Consider the following 25240-nt stretch of genomic DNA (forward strand, 5'->3'; position numbering starts at 1 on the left):
CCAGTTTTTTGACTGGCTTTTTCAGTATGAAATGCTGAAAGTTTTCTGATGAAAGGTACTGAAAAACATTGTTTTTTGCATGTTTTATAACATTTCAAAAGTTATTGTATTTGACAGTGCCCATTTAACACTCACATCAGGGCTGTACTCGAAGAGAAGCTGATCTCCAGTCAGTAAATCTTCTTTGGGGAACAGCTGCATGTTCTCACAGATATTCTCAACAAATTCTATAGGATCAGTCTAGAAATGGAGGTGAAATAAAAACAACAATTTTAATGCTCTAAAATGTGACATCTTAAGATGGTTAAAGACCTGATATGGCACCATTTCCCAACCGGGGTGCCTCCAGCTGTGTCAAAACTACAACTCCCAGCATGCCCGGACAGCTTTTGGCTGTCCGGGCATGCTGGGAGTTGTAGTTTTGCAACAGCTGGAGGCACCCTGGTTGGGAAACACTTTGATATGGAAACCTATATACCAATCTCACATCATATATAATGTCAGGTGACAACATTACTAGGAAGGAATCAGACCTGAGAGGAATTAGCTCAGAAAAGGAAAAAGCTCGTCAGTCCCCCATAAAGCCCAATACAAATGTTGGCTAATGTCTGATTTAAAGGGGTAGTACAGTGGTGAAAAACGTATCCTCTATCCTAAGGATAGGGGATAAGATTCAGATGGCGGGGTGTCCGACCGCTGGGGCCCTCCGCGATCTCCCTGTACGGGGCCCTGGCTTGCTGGTCAGATAGCGGGTGTTGACCACCGTACGAAGCGGCGGCCGACACGCCCCCTCAATACTGTGCTATAGCAGAGCCGGAGATTGCTGAAGGCAGCGCTCCGGCTCTGCCATAGAGTTGTATTGAGGGGGCGTGTCAGCCGCCGCTTCGTACGGTGGTCAACACGCCCCCTTGCCGTGGGCTGCCGGGGCACCGTACAGGGAGATCGCAGGGGGCCCCAGCGGTCGGACCCCTCCCCCCCCCCCCCCCCCCACGATCTGAAACTTATCCTCTACCCTTAGGGTAGGGGATACGTTTTTCAACACTGGATATCTCCTTTAAGAAACTTTTTGGATTACGGATAAGATGGTCACTTTACTGTGACAGGACTTGTCAGATAAGGCCATACTTTATTATGGAGAATTGTAAAGCTTTGATACAAAACCCACGATATGGGCTGTGCCCTTATGTTCACTTTTTCTTTGATCGGAGGGAAGTAAGGGCCGCCCGGTAGCTGGCATTACAGTCTATGGCACATCTTTATCTTGACTAAGAGGAGACCTAACAGGAACCAGAGAGGACCATTGATCCCCAGAGAAAGGCAGGCCATTATTCTACAGCTACTAGTAATGGTCACAGATCTCACTGAGGAAAACATCTGACATAGCAGAAGCTTATAGGAATAATGGGGGAGATTTATCAAAACCTGTACAGAGGAAAAGTTGATCAGTTGCCCATAGCAACCAATCAGATCACTGCTTTCATTTTTAACAAGGCCTCTGCAAAATGAAAGCAGCGATCTGATTGGTTGCTATGGGCAACTATTCCTCTGCACAGGTTTTGATAAATCTCCCCCAATGTAACCTGCACATTACACATCATTTTGGTACCTGCTCTTGATAGTGAAATTCATTGGCCTCAATTCGCTGAATTTCCCGGAAGATCCTAGAAAGAGAAAAATAAAGAATCATTGAAAGTCAGAATTATCTAAATAAGAGGAGAAACACTTTCCCCAAATCTGTGTATACACAGTTGGTACTGAAGTAGAAACAATATCCCGTATTTACTCGAGTATAAGCCGACCCGAATATAAGCCGAGGCCCCTAATTTTACCCCAAAAACCCAGGAAAAGTTATTGACGCAACAATAAGCCTAGGGTGGGAAATACATCATCCCCCTCCCCCTTCATCATCACCACCTGTCAATCCCTTCATCAGTGGTCTTCAGCCTGCGGACCTCCAGAAGTTGCAAAACTTCCGTCCAGGCATGCTGGGAGTTGTAGTTTTGAAAGCTCTGGAGGTCCGCAGGTTAAAGACCACTGCAGCCTTCATCACCCCCCCCCCCTTCATCATCACCGCCTGTCAATCCCTTCATCAGTGGTCTTCAACCTGTGGACCTCCAGAGGTTTCAAAACTACAACACCCAGCATGCCCGGACAGCCGACGGCTGTCCGGGCATGCTGGGAGTTGTAGTTTTGCAACATCTGGAGGTCTGCAGGTTGAAGACCACTGATGAAGGATTGACAGGCGGTGATGATGAAGGGGGGGGGGGAGATGATGAAGGCTGCAGTGGTCTTCAACCTGCGGACCTCCAGAGCTTTCAAAACTACAGCAAACTACAGGGATTTCAGCACGAAAAATCGTGTTGAAAAACTCTGCTTATACTCGAGTATATACGGTATATTATATTGTATTAAAACAATTATATGTTTATTGATGTAATTGTCTATGGCAACTGCCTGCAGGTCCCTTGCAGTAGTGTCAATAGATACAAACAAATATAAAATGAATATAAAAATTATTATGCAGATAAGTAAAAGAGGTCCATTATGCAATCCATCCAATTATTTAAATATCTGATCCTATGGGGGGGGGGGGGGGGGAGGGACGCCTACCTCTCTTGTGGGCCCAGATGCTGTAACATTTTCAGATACTGGAATACCAAATGAGTAACCTGTGAAATAAATGATACAATAAGTAACCAGCGTGCATAACCACATCAGTTGTCTAGGAAAGAATGTATGTAATTGCTTAGAGAGGACCAGTCAGCTCTGCGGACTTAGGGTATGTTCACACTGAGGAATTGGAGAGGAATTTACTCGAGTAAGGGTATGTTCACACTACAGAGTGTGAACGGAATCTCCGCTCACTGAATTCAGCGAGCGGAGATCCAGACTGGCTGCCGGCGGCAGGACCTCGCGGCGCTGCGCCGTCACCATTGACGGCTATGCAGTGCTCGCGGACTTCCGCACAAAGAATTAACATGTTTTTTCTTTGCGCGGAACAATTTCAGCGGCGGAATTGTCTGCCGCTGAAATTCCGCAGTGTGAACGGGTCTCGTGGAGATCCATTCACACTAAGGTTAAGTTAACAGTGCGGAATTCCGCTCGCGGAATTCCGTGGGGAATTCCGTAGTGTGAACATACCCTTAATTCCGCTCGCTTATTCCTCTTCAATTCATGCAGCAGTGAAAACCCCCATAGAGTTTAAATCAAATTTCTGCAAATTTCTTCATGCAGAATCTGCGTCTTTGTCCCATAGAAATCAATGATTTTTTTTAAACATATAAATTTTTTAAGCCCGACACCGTTCCGCGCTGAATTTGCATGGAAATTTTGTGCAAAGAAAAAAAAAAAAGAAAGGTAAATTCTAATTGGTGGTTGTCCTCCAGCCAAAAAAAAACTAAAAAAACTTCTCTCCTAGATTTCCGCGCAAAATTCTGCATCAATTCCGTGTGGAAAAAACAAAACAGAAATTCCTCTGCAGAATTTTGAAGCGAGAATACCTCGCCAATTCCTCGGTGTGAACATTATACTAGTATTTCAGTGCAAGGCTGGCGGGCACCTCCTGGCACCGCACTGTTTCTGATGACCAGCATTGGGTTCTATCTCATTACCTGCTTTCTTCTGGGCACCGCTTCATTCCTGCCTCTGCACTTCCTGGTTTGGTCCCTAATGCGCTCTCCTGGTTATGTAAAGGTCAAGGATGCGCATCCCTAATCTCGTCCCCTACCTATCTCAGCTCTGCCACACACTGCAGGTCCAGCCTCTCCCTGGTCCCCGGGCATCAATGTGGTTCCTTAGTGTCCATAGTGAGGGTGTGCTGTATCTGATGCCGATACCCATGTATGACCAGTGTCTGCTTCTGACTCTCCTGTGCCTGATCCGGACTGCTGACTCAGAACCTGTGCTGCCTCCTTTACCCACTCCTACTCTGCTGGACCTCTGTGCACCATTTCAACTCTCCAGGGCTTAATCCAGTTTGCCAACTATGCTTTCTAGCCTGACCCCATGGTACCAAGCACCAGTACCACCTGCTCTGCTGGTCAGCTGCTACTAACACCAGTTCCATACCCTCTAGCAGCTTAGCCCAATTTCTGCATCCTGGAGCAGGATCAAGGGTGAAAACCTACAGAGTACTTAAAAAGGGTACTCCTGCAAAAAACTATTATATATATATATTAGATATATATATTTTTTATTTTTATTTTATTTTTTTTATAAACTGGTGCCAGAAAGTTAAACAGATTTGTAAATAACTTCCTTTTAAAAATCTTAATCCTTCCAGCACTTATCAGCTGCTGTATTCTTCACAGGAAATTATTTTATTTTCAAATGTATTTTCTGTCTGACCACAGTGCTCTCTGCTGACACCTGTCTGTCTTTCTCAGGAACTGTCCAGAGTAGGAGCAAATCCCCATAGCAAACCTATCCTGCTCTGGACAGTTCCGGAGACAGACAGACAGGTGTCATCAGAGAGCACTGTAGTCAGACACAAAAAAAATTCAACAAGAACTTCCTGTTGAGCATAAAGCAGCTTATAAGTACTGGAAGGATTAAGATTTTTCAACATAAGTAATTTAAAAATATGTTAAAACTTTCTGGCACCAGTAGATAAAAAAAAATATATATATATATAAAAAGTTTTCCACCAGAGTACCCCTTTAAACTCTTAAACTCTGCCTCCAGAGCATAGCCCAAAGTCAAACCGGTTGGGAAGCACAGAAAGTCCATACCCCTTGCCTTGTAACATCCTCTTGTAAGAATTCTTGAGCACCCTTTTCTAAAACTCTGTATTATGAGGTTCCTCAGTTATTCCTCCTCATATATACACACACACATATTAATATATATATATACACATATATACATATACACACACATATTAAAATATATATATATATATATATATATCTCCACATACATACACACACATACACATATATATGTATATACACATACACACACATATATTAATATATATATACACACATATATATATATATATTTTAATATATCTCCACATACATACACAAACGAGAGAGAGAGAGAGAGAGAGAGAGAGAGAGAGAGAGAGAGAGAGAGAAAGAGAGAAAGAGAGAAAGAGAGAAAGAGAGAGAAGAGAGAAAGAGAGAAAGAGAGAGAGAAAGAGAACATGAAGAAGAGGAGTACGTCTTTTCTAAAGGGAAGCTCTGTTTCATATAACAAGACTCTTCAGATGCTCGTCATACCTCATAAAAGTGTTCATATCCTGCGTCTGTCAGCGTGATGGAAATACTGAACACAGAGTATGTTGTATTCTGCTCAAAGCCGGTCTCACTGTTTCCTCCAAACAGAGCGAGTGCCCAGCACCTGAGAGAGGGAAAACGAACAGGGTGCGGGTTCAGAACAAATTTTCAGAAACAGAACATTTTTTTTAAATTTATTTATTTTTTTAAATCAACTGGTGACAGAAAGTTAAACAGATTTGTATATTACTTCTATTTAAAAATCTTAATCCTTCCAGTACTTATCAGTTGCTGTATAATACAGAGGAATTTTTTTTCTATCTATCTGCTGACACCTCTGTTCATGTCAGGAACTGTCCAGTGCAGGAGAAAATCCCCATAGCCAACCTCTCCTGCTCTGGACAGTTCCCGACATGGACAGAGGTGTCAGCAGAGAGCACTGACAAGAAATTCAAAAAGAAAAGAACTTCCTCTATTATACAGCAGCTGATAAGTACTGGAAGGACTGAGATTTTTTTTTATAGAAGTGATTCACCAGTCGATTTAAATAAAAATGTTTTCCACCAGAGTACCCCTTTAACACAACTGCAGACCTACATTATCCATAAGGAAGCCATTCTTTGGTTATGTGTTTAGATAGGACTTCCATGGGTGTTTTTGTGTTTGCGCATATTTTAGGTGTTATTATTTGACTGATTTTTGAACAATTATTGTATATCTTAAAGGAGTACTCCGGTGGAATTTTTTATTTTTTTTTAAATGAACAGGTGCCAGAAAGTTAAACAGATTTGTAAATTACTTCTATTAAAAAAAAAAAATCTTAACCCTTTCAGTACATTTTAGAAGCTGTATGCTACAGAGGAAAATCTTTATTTTTTTAAATTCCTTTTTCGTGTTGTCCACAGTGCTCTCTGCTGACACCTGATGCTCATATCAGGAACTGTCCAGAGCAGGAGAAAATCCCCATAGCAAACCAATTCTGCTCTGGACAGTTCCTGACACGGACAGAGGTGTCAGCAGAGAGCACTGTGGACAACACAAAAAAGAAATGCAAAAAGTAAAGAATTTCCTCTGTAGCATACAGCTGCTAAAAAGTACTAAAAGGATTAAGATTTTTCAATAGAAGTAATTTACAAATCTGTTCAACAGTTTTTTTGTTTTGTTTTTTTGTGTTTTTTTTTTTTTTTTTTTTAACAATCTAGTTCAAAACTAAAGTTTTGACCAACTATTAGCTGACAATCTTTACTACAGAATGTTACTCCACAATGAGTCGCATCAAAGACGGCTTCCCCATAAAGCCATGTCCCTTTCCACCAAGCCACACCCCCTTATTGGGCAAGGTGCATGTCTCTAAAATCCATAATAAATGTAGGATTAGCCAGTTTTTTTGTTTTCCCTTTATTCTGGTGCATTGGATATAGTAAATCTGCCCAATTGTCTGAATAGTGTTTGCATTCTGGGAAGTGACATCTTTACACCGGACACCGCGCAGGAAGAGGATGTAGGAAAACAACAAACTTTGTCCCCATATTAGGGCAGCCCAGCTAAGAGGTTAGGGTTATACCTGACAAGCAGTTTATTGATGGCACAGCTATGCGCTTCCCTACCTGCACATAACAAATCCCCCGCACCTTTCACTATACAATACTTACTTCTTGCGCAGCAGGGACAGAATGCTGCCTTTACCCTCATGTCCAATGAGCCACGAAATATAGTGAAGAGGTTTCACCCTAAATACAGATAAAATATATGTGTGAAACTCAATGTAACTGAATTAAATGCAGATCAGACAAGAAAAGTTCAAACAATTCCTGGTGCCATGGCATTAGGTACGTGGTATTTATCACTAGGATTCCAATGAGAGCAGATATTGCAGAAGACAAGTCTTAAAGGGGTACTTCGCTCCTAGAAATCTTATCCCCTATCAAAAGGGTAGGGATAAGATGTCTGATCGCGGGGGTACTGCCGCTGGGACCCCCACGATCTCTGTGCAGCACCCGGCGTTTATTTTGAATGGGCGGCGGGGGTCGTGATGTCATGGCCCACCCCCTTCGCGACGTCACACCACGCCCCCCTCAATGCATGTCTATGGGAGGGGGCCGTGACGTCACGATCCCCCCCCCCCCCCGCTGCATGCTCCAAGCGTTCAGAATAAAAGGTTCCGAACGCTGGGGCAACAGAGTACCCCTTTAAGGTAGCCGCTGTAGGCCAAACATTCGTTCACCCGATAACTCTCTCTCAAAATCCCTCCATACACCTGAACACTCGGCTAGGCTGAGCCGCAATATGCTCTCATAGAGGAGAGAAGGGGCCAGAACAATGGGAAGGAGTAGTTGAAATACAACATGGTGATTCTTCTTTACCCCGACATCATCTGCTGGGGGAAGAGTAAGGAAGGCGGCAAACACATTCACCAAGGTGTAGGGGACCTTTAGAGATCTCACCTTCTGCCAAGATCTATTAAAAAGGGAAACAGATAGCCGGGTCACCCACACTAAACGCAATACACAGGGTTATAGTGCAGATGAACCGGATTAAAGGGGTACTCCGGTGGAAAACATATATTTTTTTTTAAATCAACTGGTGCCAGAAAGTTAAACAGATTTTTAAATTACTTCTATAAAAAAAAAATCTTAATCCTTCTAGTACTACTCAATTGTTGAATATTACAGAAGAAGTTCTTTTCTTTTTGGAACACAGAGCTCTCTGCTGAATCACGAGCACAGTGCTCTCTGCTGACATCTCAATCCATTTAAGGAACTGTCCAGAGCAGCATATGTTTGCTATGGGGATTTTCTTCTACTCTGGACAGTTCCTAAAATGGACAGAGATGTCAGCAGAGAGCACTGTGCTCGTGATTCAGCAGAGTGCTCTGTGTTCCAAAAAGAAAATAATTTTTTTTATAGAAGTCATTTACAAATCGGTTTAACTTTCTGGCACAAAAAATAAATAAAATAAATAAATAAATAAAAGTTTTCCACCGGAGTACCCCTTTAACCCCTTAAGGACTCATGACATTCTCATAAGTCTTCATTTCAGAGTCCTTAAAGGGGTAATCCAGTGGTGCGGTGGGGGCGGGGCATTATCGGCAAGGTAATTGCCCAAAATTGCCCAAAATCGTGATTATCGCCCGATAATATCGGCCAAACCGATAATCGGTCGATCCCTAGCCAGGAGCATGATATAGAGCCCCGCTTGTCCTCCGAGCACAGAGCCCCGCTTGTCCTCCGAGCACAGAGCCCCGCTTGTCCTCCGTGCACAGAGCCCCGCTTGTCCTCCGTGCACAGAGCCCCGCTTGTCCTCCGAGCACAGAGCCCCGCTTGTCCTCCGAGCACAGAGCCCCGCTTGTCCTCCGAGCACAGAGCCCCGCTTGTCCTCCAAGCACAGAGCCCCGCTTGTCCTCCAAGCACAGAGCCCCGCTTGTCCTCCGAGCACAGAGCCCCACTTTCCTTTAAAGAGGTACTGCACTGCCCCAGCGCTGGGTGTGGGGGGCTCAGACCTCACACCAACGCCCCCTCAATGCAAGTCTATGCATAGACTTGCATTGAGGAGGAATGGCCGTGACGTCACAACCCCTGCAGCTCGCATTCCAAACAAAAATGTTCCGAAGGCTGGGGCAGTGGAGTACCCCTTTAAGACATTTTAACTAGTATGTAACCATTTTCTATTTTCTAGTTATACAAAAAAGCTGGTTGATAACAAATGAGAAAAAAAATCTCGAACAGGAAAATTGGCCAGATAGGTGGATGAATAGAGTCTTCTACAAGGCCAGGTTCACACAGTGCAGTTTTGATGTATTTTAAATCCAAGGCCAGGAAGACTTGGTCTTCAAATTTGCCCAAACAAGACTGTGACCACTACTAATGCGAAATTCTCCACACCAAGAAAAATGGACACAGAGAAAGGGCTCATGTCTTATGGATACTTACTTGTAAAACTTTTCTTGGGGTGGAAGAGCCCATGTTATAGTGAGAGCATGAACCTTCTTAATGGGGATGACTACAAGAATAGACAGAGGAGATGGTATATTAATACACAAAGAATATTATGGTCATAGTGCAGTGTTACCCAACCAGGGTGCCTCCAGCTGTAGCAAAACTACAACTCCCAGCATGCCCGGACAGCCAAAGGCTGTCCGGGCATGCTGGGAGTTGTAGTTTTGTAACAGCTGGAGGCACCCTGGTTGGGAAACACTGTCATAGTTACATGTTACATAGTTCGTATGGTTGAAAAAAAAAAAAAAAAAAATACGACATTACGTCCCTCAAGTACAACCAAGAAATTGAAGGGAAGGGGTGTGGTGGGATGAAGGGGAACAGATGTGATTTTATATTTCTGCATAAGCATTAATGTAATTTTGTTCTAGGAATATAACCCCGTTTTAAAGCTTTCAACTGTTTCTGCTGTGACCAGTTCCTGAGATAGACTGTTCCATAAGTTCACAGTTCTTATGGTAAAGAAGACTTGTCACCCGTTGAGACCAAACATTTTCTTCTCCAGACGGAGGGAGTGCCCCCTTGTCCTTTGAGGGGGTTTAACCCGTAACCGTTTTTCTCCATATATTTTTTGTATGGGCCATTTATACACATATACATTGATCATATCCCTCTTAAACGTCTCTTAAGAATAAACAAATGTAATACTTTTAATCTTTCCTCATAGCAAAGATGTTCCATGCCCCATATTAGTTTAGTCGCGCATCTCTGCACCCTTTCCAGCTCCACAACGTCCCTTTCATGGACTGGTGACCCAAACTGAACAGCATATCCCAGGTGAGGCCGTACCAATGCTTTATAAAAGGGGGAGTATTATGTCCCTGTCCCTCGAGTCCATGCCTCTTCAGATACAGGACAATATCCTGCCGGCCTTAGAAGCAGCTGCCTGACATTGTGCTAAAAGCAACTGAACAAGAGTGGCTCCAAGACAGTCCTATTAGAAGTCATGGAATGTTTACTGGTTTTGTTTCCCTTCCCTTGTCTCCCTACCTCACATTCATAAAGCTTCCATCACTCACATCTACTTATGATATGTTCCTTGATTGCTATGTAACTTGCTCTGTAATGTTTTGCTTAAAGGGGTACTCCAGTGGATTTTTCTTTTGGTGCCTGAAAGTTATACAGTTTTGCAAATTACATCTATTTAAAAATCTTAATCCTTCCAGTACTTCTCAGCTGCTGTATGCCCCACAGGAAGCTGTATAGTTATTTTCTGTCTGACCACAGTGCTCTCTATTGACACCTCTGTCCATGTCAGGAACTGTCCAGAGCAGGAGTAAATCCACATAGCAAACCTCTCCTGCTCCGGACAGTTCCTGACATGGACAGAGGTGTCAGCAGAGAGCACTGTTGTCAGACAGAAAATAAATTCAAAAAGAAAAGAACATCCTCTGGAGCATACAGCAGCTGATAAGTACTGTAAGGATCAAGATTTTTTAAATAGAAGTAATTTACAAATCTGTTTAACTTTAGTTGATTTAAAAAAAATAAAAATAAAAAATAAAAATAAAAAAGGATTTCCTCCCACTGGAGTACCCCTTATAGCATTTCTACACTTTGTCAGGTGCTAACCGATGTGCCTTAATACCATGTTTCTTGGCGAATGTTTGGAAAATTCCTGTATTGTTATAACATCTTTCTTTCAAAATTAATAAAACATGAAAAAAAAAAGAAAAAAAATAACATTCAGGCACCAATATTAATAAACCATGGGTGAAGACTACGAACATAATACAAACCTCTGTAAAGTGAATTAAATCCTGGGGTGTCGAAAGGGTCACTCAGGTAACTAAAATCAGGTTTTTGCAAACCACTATATAAAAAAAGAAAAAATACATATAAATATATATATATATATGTATTATTATAAAAAATGTTTTATAAACACGACAATTTATGCTAAGAACAGATTACTCATCGCATTGGTGAATCCTCAATAAAATAAAATAAAAATATGTCCTGTAAAACTTACTTATTGGGAACGTTACTAAATATCTCCTTCACCCATTCTTCCAGTGTATCCAAAGTTTCTGAAAAGATCAGAACACAATGAGTTAACAGGACCATGGTAACCCCCTTTTACTGTCAGCCCTGTAGCACGCGTCCATACCGTTAGATTGCACAGCCAGCGTCATGTAGTGCGCAGAGTAGTACGTCCTGTAGAACTCTCGGAGCCGGCTGTGGGTGTCAATGTTGTTCGCTTCGGGTTCATACTTCAAAGTCTGAGCATTTCCTACAAATCCAAGGGAAGTGTAAGACACTGATATAGGATAAGCTAAAGCTATATAGGGTACTTACTATAGGATCTCTTAAGCCATAATGTATTTATGACAGTGCTTCCCAACCAGGGTGCCTCCAACTGTTGCAAAACTACAACTCCCAGCATGCTGGGAGTTGTAGGTTTGCAACGGCCAGATGCACATTAGTTGGGAACTACTGATCTATGCTAGGGATGTCCTGATAACATTTTTTAAGACAGAGTACGAGTACAGATACTTTTTTTTTTCTGTGTCTGGGCATGCTGGGAGTTGTAGTTTTGCAACAGCTCGAGGCACCCTGGTAGGGAAGCACTGTTCTATGGGATGCTGGGTGGGGGATCCTTTCTGCACTTGAGCATGTCTGCACCAGGTTCTACATTGCAATAACATTTTATTATTATTGATACCTGTATGTACACTTTATGATTCGATGACTGTGTACTTTAGGATTGACTGGTGTGCATGCACTAGATTTACTAAGTTGCAGGACCTTTAGTCTGGATTCCTTACTTTATGGAAGAACATGGGTTTATTATGTGAGGCACTCGTACATGTATATGGAAAAAAAAAAAATTATAATTATATATATTCAAAAAAAATAATAAAATTCCCATATATGTAATACGTATAGATTATAATTTTTGTTTATGTATATGTGTATATAGATTATCGAAATACAAATATTTGAGTGTAAATATACATTACATATGTATATGTATGTGTGTGTGTGTAATATATATATATCTCAATATTAGAGATGAGCGAACTTACAGTAAATTCGATTCGTCACAAACTTCTCGGCTCGGTGGTTGCTGACTTTTCCTGCATAAATTAGTTCAGCTTTCCGGTGCTCCGGAAAAGGTGGATACAGTCCTAGGAAGGAGTCTCCTAGGACAGTATCCACCTTTTCCAGCCCACGGGAGCACCTGAAAGTTGAACTAATTTATGCAGGATGAGTCATCAACTGCCGAGCCGAGAAGTTCGTGACGAATCGAATTTACTGTAAGTTCGCTCATCTCTACTCAATATATATCATACACACACATATATATTCATATATACATATATGTAATGTATATTTACACACAAATATTTGTATTTCTATAAGCTACTGTATCTAAATACATATATACACAGAAAAAAAAAAAAAAAAAAAAAAAAAACATAAAAATACAATAAATCTTTTATCTTGATCCTTTTAGAAGATCTGCCTTCCAAAGAACTTACCCCAGAAAAACTTTCCCATTGGATGCTGAGGTTTTGCCAGACTCCCAAAAAGCATTTCCTTACGGTTGGCATCAGAAGGCCGAGCGAGCTCATATTCTGCAATATTATTAGAAAGTTAAATTTACAGCAAGAAAAAAAAAAAAAAAAAAATACATATATAAAAAACTATAATGGGAGAAACCTCAAACTCACCACTGTCCACAGCTTGTACTTCCCGGTCTACAGCATCACTGACCATCAGCGGGGAGATAAAGAACTGTGCCCACCTGAGGAGAGAGAGCAGGGAGTTCAGATATTACAGCTGGGAGGGCATGAAAAAAAAGAGAATAAATGCAGTATAGTAGGGGCATGAAGCCTCCACCCTAGAGATGAGCGAACTTAGAGTACATTCGATTCGTCACGAACTTCTCGGCTCGGCAGTTGATGACTTTTCCTGCATTAATTAGATCAGCTTTCCGGTGCTCCGGTGGGCTGGAAAAGGTGGATACAGTCCTAGGAGACTCTTTCCTAGGACTGTATCCACCTTTTCCAGCCCACGGGAGCACCTGAAAGCTGAACTAATTTATGCAGGAAAAGCCATCAACTGCCGAGCCGAGAAGTTCGTGACGAATCGAATTTACTGTAAGTTCGCTCATCTCTACTCCGCCCCATCATACAGTTTTTAATAGGTATAAGCTGTTGTCAGGTCATTCAGTCATCTCTAAACCCTTATTGGTTATTTCTGGCAGGGTGGAAACAATTAGACATATGACTGATTAAAATCAGCAGCTAAAACGTATCTGAAACAGTGATTCCCCCCAACCAGTGTGCCTCCAGCTGTTGTAAAAACTACAACTGTCCCTATAAAAAAGGTAAAAAAAAAATAAAAAAATGGATATAAAATATATAATGCGCACTCACCCCCGCTGTAACTACAGCAGGGGTCTCAAACTGGTGGCCCTCCAGATGTTGCAAAACTTCAACTCCCAGCATGCCCAGACAGCCGTTGGCTGTCTGGGCATGCTGGGAGTTGAAGTTTTGCAACATCTGGAGGACCACCAGTTTGAGACTCCTGTCTTACAGTGCAATCCGTTTCATTCCAGCTCAGCTGCATCCACACATTTCCAAACAGCAGCTGGGTCATGTGACCAGCACTCAAAATGACACGGGTATGTGTGTCTCAGGAAGTGGTCTATCCTGGGCATGCCGGGAGTTGTAGTTCTGCAACAGCTGGAGGCACATTGCCTGGGAATAAGGCGTATGGCAGGTTCAAAACTTCCCATTCAAATTCTATTTGGACCAACCAGCTTCATACTAAAAGGTCCCCAAATTCTTTTCTCTGCAATGGATGTTTGCCGACTACTACTCTTTTTGCCTGCCAATACAGATGCCCACTGAAAATCACATTACCGATCCTAATTTCCCTCAATGTCATCTGTCTCGGGAGACCCCATTTCCCATTACATAGTGAATCAATCCCACTGACATTGATGGCTTTGAAATCTTTCTAATGTGCACAGGGGCCTAGAACTTGCTAGGTCATGTCCAAATAGGTTTGTGCTGTGTCACATTTGGGGATATGAATTATTGCTACCTGCACTGAAAATTACTGAAGTATTATTTACCTTGAGCTGAGGGTTAAAGGGGTACTCCTCTGGATAGAAAATCGTTTTAATTAACTGGTGCCAGAAAGTTAAACAGATTTGTAAATTACTTCTATTTAAAAATCTTAATCCTTACAGTACTTATCAGCTTCTGTATGTTGCACAGGAAGTTCTTTCCTTTTTAAATTTCCTTTCTGTCTCACCACAGTGCTCTCTGCTGACACCTCTGTGCATTTTAGGAACTGTTCAGAGTAGAAGCAAATCCCCATAGGAAACCTCTCCTGCTCTGGGCAGTTCCCAAAATGGACAGAGGTGTCAGCAGAGAGCACTGTGGTCAGACAGAAAGGAAATTCATAAAGGAAAGAACTTCCTGTGCAACATATAGCAGCTGATAAGTACTGGAAGGATTAAGATTTTTTAAAATAGAAGTAATTTACAAATCTGTTTAACTTTCTGGCAACAGTTGATTAAAAAAAATAATGTTTTCCAGGAGTACCCCTTTAAGGCCCTCCCAGCATTTGACCATGTGTTCTCTGTAATTATAGAGCAGTGTTTTCTAACCAGTGTGCCTCCAGCTGTTGCAAAACTAGCCTTTGACTGTCCGGACATGCTGGGAGTTGTAGTTTAGCAGCAGCTGGAGGCACCATGGTTGGGAAAACAGAGTAATAGAGTAAACAAAAGACTTCAGCTAAGGCTACTTTCACACTGCTATCATGTTCCTGTCTTTTGACACCCATTATTCATCAATAACGGATCATGAATTTTAACCCATTTTTTACTTCCTGGTTGTGATGCTGTACTCGGGAACCGCCCAGTTTAGAAGCAAATCCCCATAGCAAACCTCTTCTAAACTAGGCGTTTCCGGGGACAGGTGTCATCAGAGAGCACTTAGACAGAAAAGAACAACCTTAACTTCAGCAGCTCATAAGTACTGAAAGGATTAAGATTTTTTAATAGAAGTAATTTACAAATCTGTTTAACTTTCTAGAGCCAGTTGACAAAGTTGACAAAAATTAGTGCATGCACTGTTATTTGCCCCGTCAAAAATAAGGGAAATTAGTTATAACAGGCTATAACTGATGAAGAGTAAATTGGATGGTTGAAAATCAACCTAAAAGATCAGTCCTCAAAGTATACTAGAAAGATAGGTAAAGAATAAAAAGTGATCCAGATGGGTGTAAATTAAAAATATTCGCACCTAGTTATGCAGATAGCAAATTCGAAGAAGAGGCACAAGCCTTAACCAACAAATTCCTGGATAAAAACTACCCCAAAACTATTTTAGACAAAGCACTGAATGACACCCGCATCCTAGACATTAGGGATTGAGCGATTATCGGTATGGCCGATATTATCGGCCGATAATTACGATTTTGGGCATTATCGGTATCGGCAATTACCTTGCCGATAAGCCGATAATGCCCCGCCCCCCGCACCGCGACCGCCCCCGACCCGCCGCACCGCGACCGCATACCCCCCCCCCCCGCCCCGTCGCACCCCCCACCGTAGTGCTGGGCGGTATACTGGTATGAACCGGATACCGTTTTTCTCTCTCCCATGGTATGGATTTTTGCCCATACCGCTATACCGATCGGGCCCCTCCCCCACCCTCCGAGTCAATAAAAAAAATTAAACTTACCCGTAATGGGGGTGGACCGAGCCATCCATCCTTCCTGTAGTGTCCGGCGGCATTCCGGGTGGAGGGTGAACCGGTCCAGGCTGTCCTTCTCCAGGGATCCTCTTCTCCACTCCGGGCAGGCTCCGGCCTAGTACGCTGCATAGACGCCGCTACGCTTGACATCAGGTGCGTCGCTGTGCAGCGGTGTCTATGCAGCGTTACTAGGCCGGAGCCTGCTCAGAGTGGAGAAGAGGACCCCCGGAGAAGAAGGACAGCCCGGACCGGTTCACCCGGAATGCCGCCGGACACTACAGGAAGGATGGATGGCCCGGACCACCCTTCCCGGATGGTCCCTGCAGCAACTGGGAAGGTGAGTCAGGGTTCTGGGATGGACAGGGGTCTGTATAATATACTAAACCTAAAGTAGGCCCTCCAGCTGTTGAGGCCCTCCAGCTGTTGCAAAACTACAACTTCCAGCATGCCCGGACAGCCAACGGCTGTCCGGGCATGCTGAGAGTAGTAGTTTTGCAACAGCTGGAGGCACCCCTAGGCACGGTGCGGCGGGGGGAGCGGTGGCGGTTATAGGTCTCAGGACCCCCGGACAGGTAGGGGGAGAGAAGCAAGTGGCGGCGGTCTATGGCACCGCAAAAGCCACTGCAGTTCATTGATTTAAAGCACCCACTTTAAATCAATGATCTGCAGCGGTGTCGCGGGGGGATAAATAGCCGATAACTTATACTGATATTCCGGTATAAGTTATCGGCTATCGGCCCTAACCTCCACCGATTATTGGTATCGGCCCTAAAAAAAAAACAATATCGGTCGATCCCTACTAGACAGATCACCATTTTTCATTCCCAAAACAGCTGACTTTCCACTTGAAGACAAATTACCCAAAATTATTCTATCGTTCAATAAAAATTATAAAGAAATCGAAAGGATCATAAAAACAAATTGGCAATTTTTTTTAAAAAAAGACAAAAACATTGGACATACCATCCCCATGTACCCGCCCATAGTATATACAAAGGCCCCCAACCTAGGTATAAAAGTCGCCCCCCCTATCCGCCAACCCCCCTCATCATCATCCTCCACTTGGCTCCAGACCAAAGGATTCCACAAATGTGGATCCTGTTCCGGTTGTAAAATCACCAACTCACCCAAAACAGTCACTGAAATCTCCTCTAAATCCAATCAATTTACCCATAAAATTAGCGACTGTTTAACTTACCACAGCAAAGGGATCATATACCTAATCCAATGCGCCAGTGGCAAACAATACATTGGACAAACTAAAAGGCAACTAAAAATCCGTATTTCAGTATCTACAATATCAAAAAAGACAACAAAACACACCCAGTGTCCCTACATTTCACAGAACACCATGGCCAAGATCCCTCCCAACTCTTCTTCACAGCACTTTTGAAAGTAAAAAATTGTTGGAGAGGTGGTGATTTCATAACACATATGCCCAAGCCCGAATCCCGCTAGATCTTTGAATTTGACACATTGATCCCTAAGGGACTCAATGCTGAGATGGAGATTTTTGGATTCCTGTAAGACTTGAGATTGGGCTCTTCCTCACCACCCGTCGCCGACTGGTCGTTAATCGACTCGGCGACGGTTCCTGAGGGCTAGCCCATCCAAGTATGACGTCTTCAACACTACATGTTCCAGCACTTTTTTTTCGCATGTTTCCTGATATGTTTTAATTAGGGATTGACCGATCTCGTTTTTTTAGGGCCAATACTGATAATCGGTGGAGGTTAGGGCCGATAGCCGATAACTTATACCGATATTCTGGTATAAGTTATCGGCTATTTATCCCCCCCGCTGCAGATCACTGATTTAAAGCGGGCGCTTTAAATCAATGCACTGCAGTGGCTTTTGCGGTGCCATAGGCCGCCGCCACCCGCTTCTCTCCCCCTGCCTGTCCGGGGGTCCTGAGACCTATCACCGCCACCGCTCCCCCCGCCGCGCCGCGCCTAGGGGTGCCTCCAGCTGTTGCAAAACTACTACTACAGATCCCTGTCCATCCCAGAACCCTGACTCACCTTCCCAGTTGCTGCAGGGACCGTCCGGGGAGGGTGGTCCGGGCCATCCATCCTTCCTGTAGTGTCCGGCGGCATTCCGGGTGGAGGGTGAACCGGTCCGGGCCGTCCTTCTTCTCCGGGGGTCCTCTTCTCCACTCCGGGCATGCTCCGGCCTAGTAACGCTGCATAGACGTCACGGCGTCTATGCAGCGTACTAGGCCGGAGCCTGTCCGGAGTGGAGAAGAGGACCCCCGGAGAAGGACAGCCCGGACCGGTTCACCCTCCACCCGGAATGCCGCCGGACACTACAGGAAGGATGGATGGCCTGGACCACCCCCATTACAGGTAAGTTTAAAAAAAATTTATGGACTCCGAGGGTGGGGGAGGGGCCCGACCGGTATAGCGGTATGAGCAAAAATCCATACCGTGGGAGGAAAAAAAAAAAAAACGGTATCCGGTTCATACCGGTATACCGCCCAGCACTACGGTGGGGGGTGCGACGCGGTGCGGTGGGTCGGGGGGCAGTCGCGGTGGGTTGGGGGGGGCGCGGCACAGGGCATTATCGGCAAGGTAGTTGCTGATACCGATAATGCCCAAAATTGTGATAATCGGGCGATCCCTAGTTTTAATATGTTATTAGCGTTCTATCCCAGCTATATGTTCGGCTTTTTACCCATTTCCCATTCATATCCAGATATTCTTTTTTATCTATTTATATATTCATAATCACATGTTTATTTACACATTGATCCAAATGCAGAACAGATGATGACACACCTGCTACTCTCTCATTTCAAATGTTTTCATTTTTTTGATATTGAATAATTTTTTGATATAATTATTTTTGATATTTAATATTTTTCATTAATATTTTATATTAATATTTTTTAGTAACAATTTCCCATTACATTATTTTATTTTACATCTATATAATCTATACAGTACATACTGTATACTCTCCACCATATTCTCAACCTCAATTTTTATTCGCATGATTAGTCTGCAATTTCAAAATTATATATTCATTTAACATAGATATAAATATTCTATTATCATTCAATATATGTACCACACGTCCGTACAGGACATACTCCTTTAAATTACTGTACTTCCTCCCAAACCATTTACTATTTAACATTCATTCCATTACTTATATCCTCTTCTCTCTCTTTCTCCATTTTTTTTGTTTTCAATTCCCTTTATCTGATCCAGTACCTGATTTTATCTCCAACCTGGATTTTCCAGACTTTCCAACTTTCCCTTAACCACCGTTCACACTATAAAAAAAAAAACGTCTTTGACACACACCACACATCCATTATTCTACTGAGGAAAAGGCCCGCAAGCCTTGAAACGCGTTTAGATACCTTTATCTATCTTGCATCTACCTATATCCACTCTAATTCCAGCAAAAAACAGAACTCTATTTGCAACTGCTGGAGGTCCCTAGTCCCGGGACCACTATAATCGCTCTGCTGCTCTACGCGCGCGCACAAGCGCCCTATTCACACGAGGCACGCTAGCATCCACTCCCACCGCTGCTACAATCACACTGACCCTGCTGTCTCCCAACACTACCGAGAATCCACGGCATACCTGCCAGGCCGGTGCCAGCCGAGGACCTCGGAAAGATCACAACCGCAGACCCCTAAAAGGAGGAACACTGCCACATCACCTACAGCGCAACTAAGTGCAGGGGACGAAGACCGGTCACCGCCGGAGGCCTGATACCTCCGTGCCATCCTGTCGAGATAGTCACATCAGTGATCCCAGGAGTGGTGAGTGGTGCCGTGCACCGGACCCTATTCTTTGTGTTACTATCTGCTGCATTGCACACAAGGACTGTATCAACATTTGATACATTATATGCAAAAACTGTTACTGTTTATTCAGAGTACCATTGTGGATAAAAACTTCTCTGGCTACAATTGAACAGCGCTATCCATTTGATCTTATGATCTACCTACAGGACATTTAATGATTTTTAGATGCAAGATTATTAACCTATTTTATTTACTGAATCACTTTTTAACTATTTTTCCCTATCTATATACTATGTTCTATGTCCAATGCAAGGGCCCTGCACGGACTGTGAGCATCAGCAAATATTACAATTAGAGATGAGCGAACTTACAGTAAATTCGATTCGTCACGAACTTCTCCGCTCAGCAGTTGATGACTTATCCAGCATAAATTAGTTCAGCTTTCCGGTGCTCCGGTGGGCTGGAAAAGGTGGATACAGTCGTAGGAGACTCTTTCCTAGGAATGTATCCACCTTTTCCAGCCTATCGGAGCACCTGAAAGCTGAACTAATTTATGCAGAATAAGTCATCAACTGCCGAGCGGAGAAGTTCGTGACAAATCGAATTTACTGTAAGTTCGCTCATCTCTAATTACAATATATCATATTATTATTGAATAAATATTTTTAATTTACACCCATCTGGATCACTCTTTATTCTTTACCTATCTTTCTAGTATACCTTGAGGACTGATCTTTAGGTTGATTTTCAACCATCCAATTTACTCATTTTCCAATAGACCTTTGGGTGAAGGTAACATCAGTTCACCTCAGGTAAGTCTATTCACTGAGTGAGCTACACTAATTTCTATATACCTATAACCGATGAAGGATGGTCAAAAAATCCCATTGAAATGAATGGGAATTCTTTAACGGACGTTTTTTGTACGTTTTGACAGAAGATCACGACAGGAGATTTTGCAGGAACATAGCGGTAGTGGGAAAGGGGCCTAACATCTTACCGGTCCAGGGCCTCCTTGAAATGCTTTCTCTGTACATCAAACTGGAAAATAGTGCGTTCGCAGTCTGTTGAGGCATTATCGCTGCCTCCGTGCTTTTTAAGGAACGCATCAAAGCCATTCTCATCTGGGTATTTTTCGCTGCCCATGAAAACCACTGTAAACGAAATAAAAGGCAGCTATGATCACAGGCTGTCTATACTTTTCATTTTACATGCACTTTATAAACTTATAGGTCTTGTTCACGTGGCGGAAAAATTTCACTAGGTAATTTCGTTGCAGCAGAGTCGGATTGTTTTCAATGCGATTCTGCTGCACTGTGCACACAGCAGAAATTCCGCACCGGAGACATTCGACGCAGAAATTTTAATTCCGGGCTCGGAAATGTATTTCCGTCTGCTATGGAGACGGCACATTTCCGAGCGGTCCTAGTGCCGGCATGTTGTGCCTACTCCCGCCGTCATGTGAACATAGCCCTGTGCCGCCTTAATTTTTCCTCCAGTTTTATTATTTGTGATACTCACTGTGTTCCAAGAAGTGCGCTAACCCGGGTAGATCTTCTGGATCACTGAAACTTCCCACTCCGATGCAGAGGGCAGCTGCAGACTGTAGAGAGATGAACAAGCGATTACAAGGTGAGTGGACCAAATAGGCTGAATATATATTAACTATATCTCGTAGGCTGAAGATAATGTCTGCCAGAACTTACTCCACAGAGGCTGCTGATTGACCCTTAATCTTCAAAATGGATGTAGTTAGGTCATCAATCTTAGACTCCCATCACCCCCCAGAGATCAGCTGTAGTGGTCTCCAAACTGTAGGCCCCCAGATGTTGACAAACTACAACTCCCAGCATGCCTGGACAGCCAACGTTTGCAACATCTGGGAGGTCCACGGTTTGGAGACCAAGGCTGTAGCGCTTGAGTCCTGCTGTCCCTTTAACACTTATATTGGCTGCAAGTCTGTATGTACCTGCACACAACATGGGGGAAAACTTATCAATGATTTCCCCAGAACAGTGGTGTAGAAAAAAATGCAGATTTTTGCACTTACCATATATACTCGAGTATAAGCCGACCCGAATATAAGCCGAGGCCCCTAATTTTACCCCAAAAACCCAGGAAAAGTTATTGACTGGACTATAAGCCTAGGATGGGAAATACATCATCCCCCCCATGTAATCATCCAGACCCCCATCATCATCCTCCCCCCCCCCCCCTTCATCATCACCGCCTGTCAATCCTTTTATCAGTGGTCTTCAACCTGCGGACCTCCAGGTGTTGCAAAACTACAACTCCCAGCTTGCCTGGAGGTCCGCAGGTTGAAGACCACTGCGGCCTTCGTCATTATCCAGCCCTCCCCCCCCTTTTGTTTTGTACTCACCCCCCTCGGCAGGAAGTTAGGGTGAGCTGGTCCGGGCCATCTATGCTGCAGGGACCGTACGGTGGGGATGGTTAGTCATTGCGGGCTGTCCATTTTCACTGGGGGGGGGGGGGGGCCTCTTCTCCGCACCCGGACTAGTGACGTTGCCTTGACAATGACGCACAGGGACTTTGCGCATGAATGTCCCTGTGCGTCGTCGTCAAGGCAACGTCACTACTCCAGGTCCAGGCCCGAAGCGCGGAGAAGAGGCCCCCCCCCCCGGCAAAAATAGAGAGCCCGGAACGACTAACCCTCCCCACCGGACGGTCCCTGCAGCATAGATGGCCCGGACCAGCTCACCCTAACTTCTGGGCTTGCTGGGAGTTGTAGTTTTGCAACATCTGGAGGTCCGCAGGTTGAAGACCACTGATGAAGAGATTGACAGGCGGAGAGTTCACTTGAGTATAAGCCGAGGGGAGCATTTTCAGTACGAAAAACTCAGCTTATACTCAAGTATATACGGTAGATCTACATTTTTGCATAAAACACAGGAAAAATTTCCTTTTTTTTCCGCAAATAAGCAATTGCATCAACTTTTTTTTCCCCCCAAAAACCTTTCAAATAAAAATTTTTTAAGCAGTGGTGCAAGGTACTGCAGTGTGAACCTGTTCACATAAATGGGACAACACTGCAGCACCTGGCACTACAAATAATACAGGTTTAGGTAACTCCTTTAAACAGGGGATGTCCAGTATTGCAAATTTCATGGGTAATTTTATGGAGAAACAGCACTAAACCTAGACCCATAGGTTGTGAGTGGTATTGTAGCTCAACTTGATTGAAGTGAATGGAGGTAAACTGCAATATCACACATGACCTGCGGACAGGTGTGGCACCGAAGAGAAAAGCCATTTATTCTTCTAGTCTTCTACCAAATTACTACATGTACACCCAACCTAAAAAGGAGTTTTCCTGCTTTACGGTATAACAGTTTGATCACTTCAGAAAGTTCTTTGATGTTCAAACACATTTTCTTTCTTCATTTATTATTGTCCTCTCATTGCTGTATGTGAATGAGAACAACGCTAAAACCGGCCCTGATCATGTGAAGCAAACAGAGGTGCACATGGGTAAGGAGCACGTGATCCACACAGGTGTTCAGCCTCAGGAAGTAGACAAAATGCCGTCAAAGTAAATGGCGATCTTGAGAATTAGGACAATTCAAGATCAAAAATACAAGGCATAAAATACCCCTACTAGGGTCAGGAGTAGTGTACCAACAATAATCACCAAAATGCCTCAAACGGGCACTTTAACATTCTATTATAAACCCTAACATAAAAAAAAAGAGCTTTATCAACGGTCTGCGCCAATGGCTTTTAGCCCAGACCTCGGATTAAGCTCTTTTAACCCCTTAAAGACTACGGACGTATATTTACATCCGTTGGCCGGCTCCCGCCATGTGATACGCAGAAGCAGAGCACAATTCGTATCTGCTGGGTCCCGGTTGCTATTGCCAATCAGAACTCTCCGATCGGGCTGATGTCTGGTATTAACTCTTTAGACGCCGCGATCAAAGTTGATTGCGGCGTCTAAACCGGGAGAATACACTGCCGGTTAGCTGTTCGGGACGCCGCAATTTCACAGCAGAGGTCCCAAACAGCTAACCGGCAGAGAGGACAGCGGGAGGTGCCTTACCATGCTCCACGCTGTCCGTTCAGCGTTTTACTGCTCCAAGTCTGAGATCCAGGCTTGAGCAATCAAGTGCAGATTACACTGACCAATGCTATGCTATGGCATACTAATTTTGGTGCTTGTAGTTATTTTTTTAAGTAGTAAAATAAAGAAAAACCTATATAAATTGGGTATCCATGTAACCGTATGGACCTACAGAATATATTGTGTAATTTTTACCGAAAAAGTGCACTGCGTAGAATCCAAATCCCCCAAAAGTTACAAATTTTTTTTTCTCCAATTTTGCCCCACATATATTTTTGTTCTGGGTTCGCTGTAGATTTTGTGGTGAAATGATTGAGGTCATTATAAAGTACAATTGGTGGCACAAAAAAATAAGCCCTCATATGGGTCTGTAGGTGCAAAATTGAAAGCGTTATGATTTTTAGAAGGTGAGGAGGAAAAAGACAAAAGTGAAAAAAAAAACAGAAAAACCCGTGGTCCTTAAGGGGTTAAGCAAAACATGTCGGGGGGGGGGGGGCCGTATCTACTTTATTAATATTATTATACGGAGACACATATTGCACTGTGATCCCTGGGAGAGTATGTTGGAGGGCATGTCATGAATCTAACATCAGCACACCAAATTACTCTATTGGTTTACATGACAAGATTAGTAAGTTTGACATCTTTTCATCCCATTTCTACATAACTTTTTTTAGTAAAGGATAAATGTTAATGTTTGGCTTTATATTAGGGTGTTATGGTGCCTGTTTGGGGCATTGTGGTGATTGATTACAACTAAAGAACAAAGTACTTTTTTTTTTTTTATCACCAATCCCTGAAAACTGTAAGTACACAGGATTCCCTTTTTACAATTGCTTCGAGCTCCCCTGACTATATTAATCTCCAACCTGTGGCTCTCCAGCTACTGCAAAACTACAACTCCCAGCATGCCCAGATGGCAATTGCCTGGAAGTTGTTGTTTTGCAACAGCTGGGGAGCCACAAGATGGAGAACATTTTTGTAGCCAATACTGTAAAAGTTCTCAATACCAGCTTCTCAGAGCACCCCTTCTTGTCTTTGGTACACTCGCTGTCCTCATCCTCCTCATCTTCATCTTCTTCATCATCATCCTCCTCGCCCTCTTCTTCAGAGTCCCACTCCTCTTCATCATCATCATCGTCGTCTTCTTCTTCATCATCTTCATCGGAGGAGTCACTGGCAGTGTGACCCAAGGACACCATATCAGAGATGAGGAGAGCTCGGAGGCCATTGTCCAGCTGAATAAATCTATGGGGATAAAAAGGAAGATTAATATATATATATATATATATATATATATATATATATATATATGTGTGTATATGTGTGTGTGTATGTATGTATATGTGTGTGTGTGTGTGTATGTATGTATATGTGTGTGTGTGTATGTATGTATATGTGTGTGTGTGTGTATGTATGTATGTATGTATGTATGTATATGTGTGTGTGTGTGTATGTATGTA

At 43.3% G+C, this 25240-nt stretch overlaps 1 protein-coding gene across 1 annotated transcript; it reads right to left on the minus strand.

Moving 5' to 3' along the window:
- Positions 1–129: 129 nt before the first annotated feature.
- LOC130328134 (nardilysin-like) lies at positions 130–25025 on the minus strand (the record flags this gene model as incomplete). Its single annotated transcript, XM_056553431.1, has 14 exons — positions 130–240; positions 1607–1661; positions 2611–2669; positions 5226–5346; positions 6875–6952; positions 9152–9221; positions 10957–11030; positions 11190–11247; positions 11328–11450; positions 12703–12798; positions 12895–12968; positions 20700–20853; positions 21221–21302; positions 24788–25025. Coding segments are annotated over 14 exons (1393 nt in total), but the record flags the coding sequence as incomplete, so codon positions are not given.
- Positions 25026–25240: the final 215 nt, after the last annotated feature.

This window comes from Hyla sarda, unplaced genomic scaffold, assembly GCF_029499605.1.
Source record: "Hyla sarda isolate aHylSar1 unplaced genomic scaffold, aHylSar1.hap1 scaffold_3040, whole genome shotgun sequence".
Lineage (NCBI taxonomy): Eukaryota > Metazoa > Chordata > Amphibia > Anura > Hylidae > Hyla > Hyla sarda.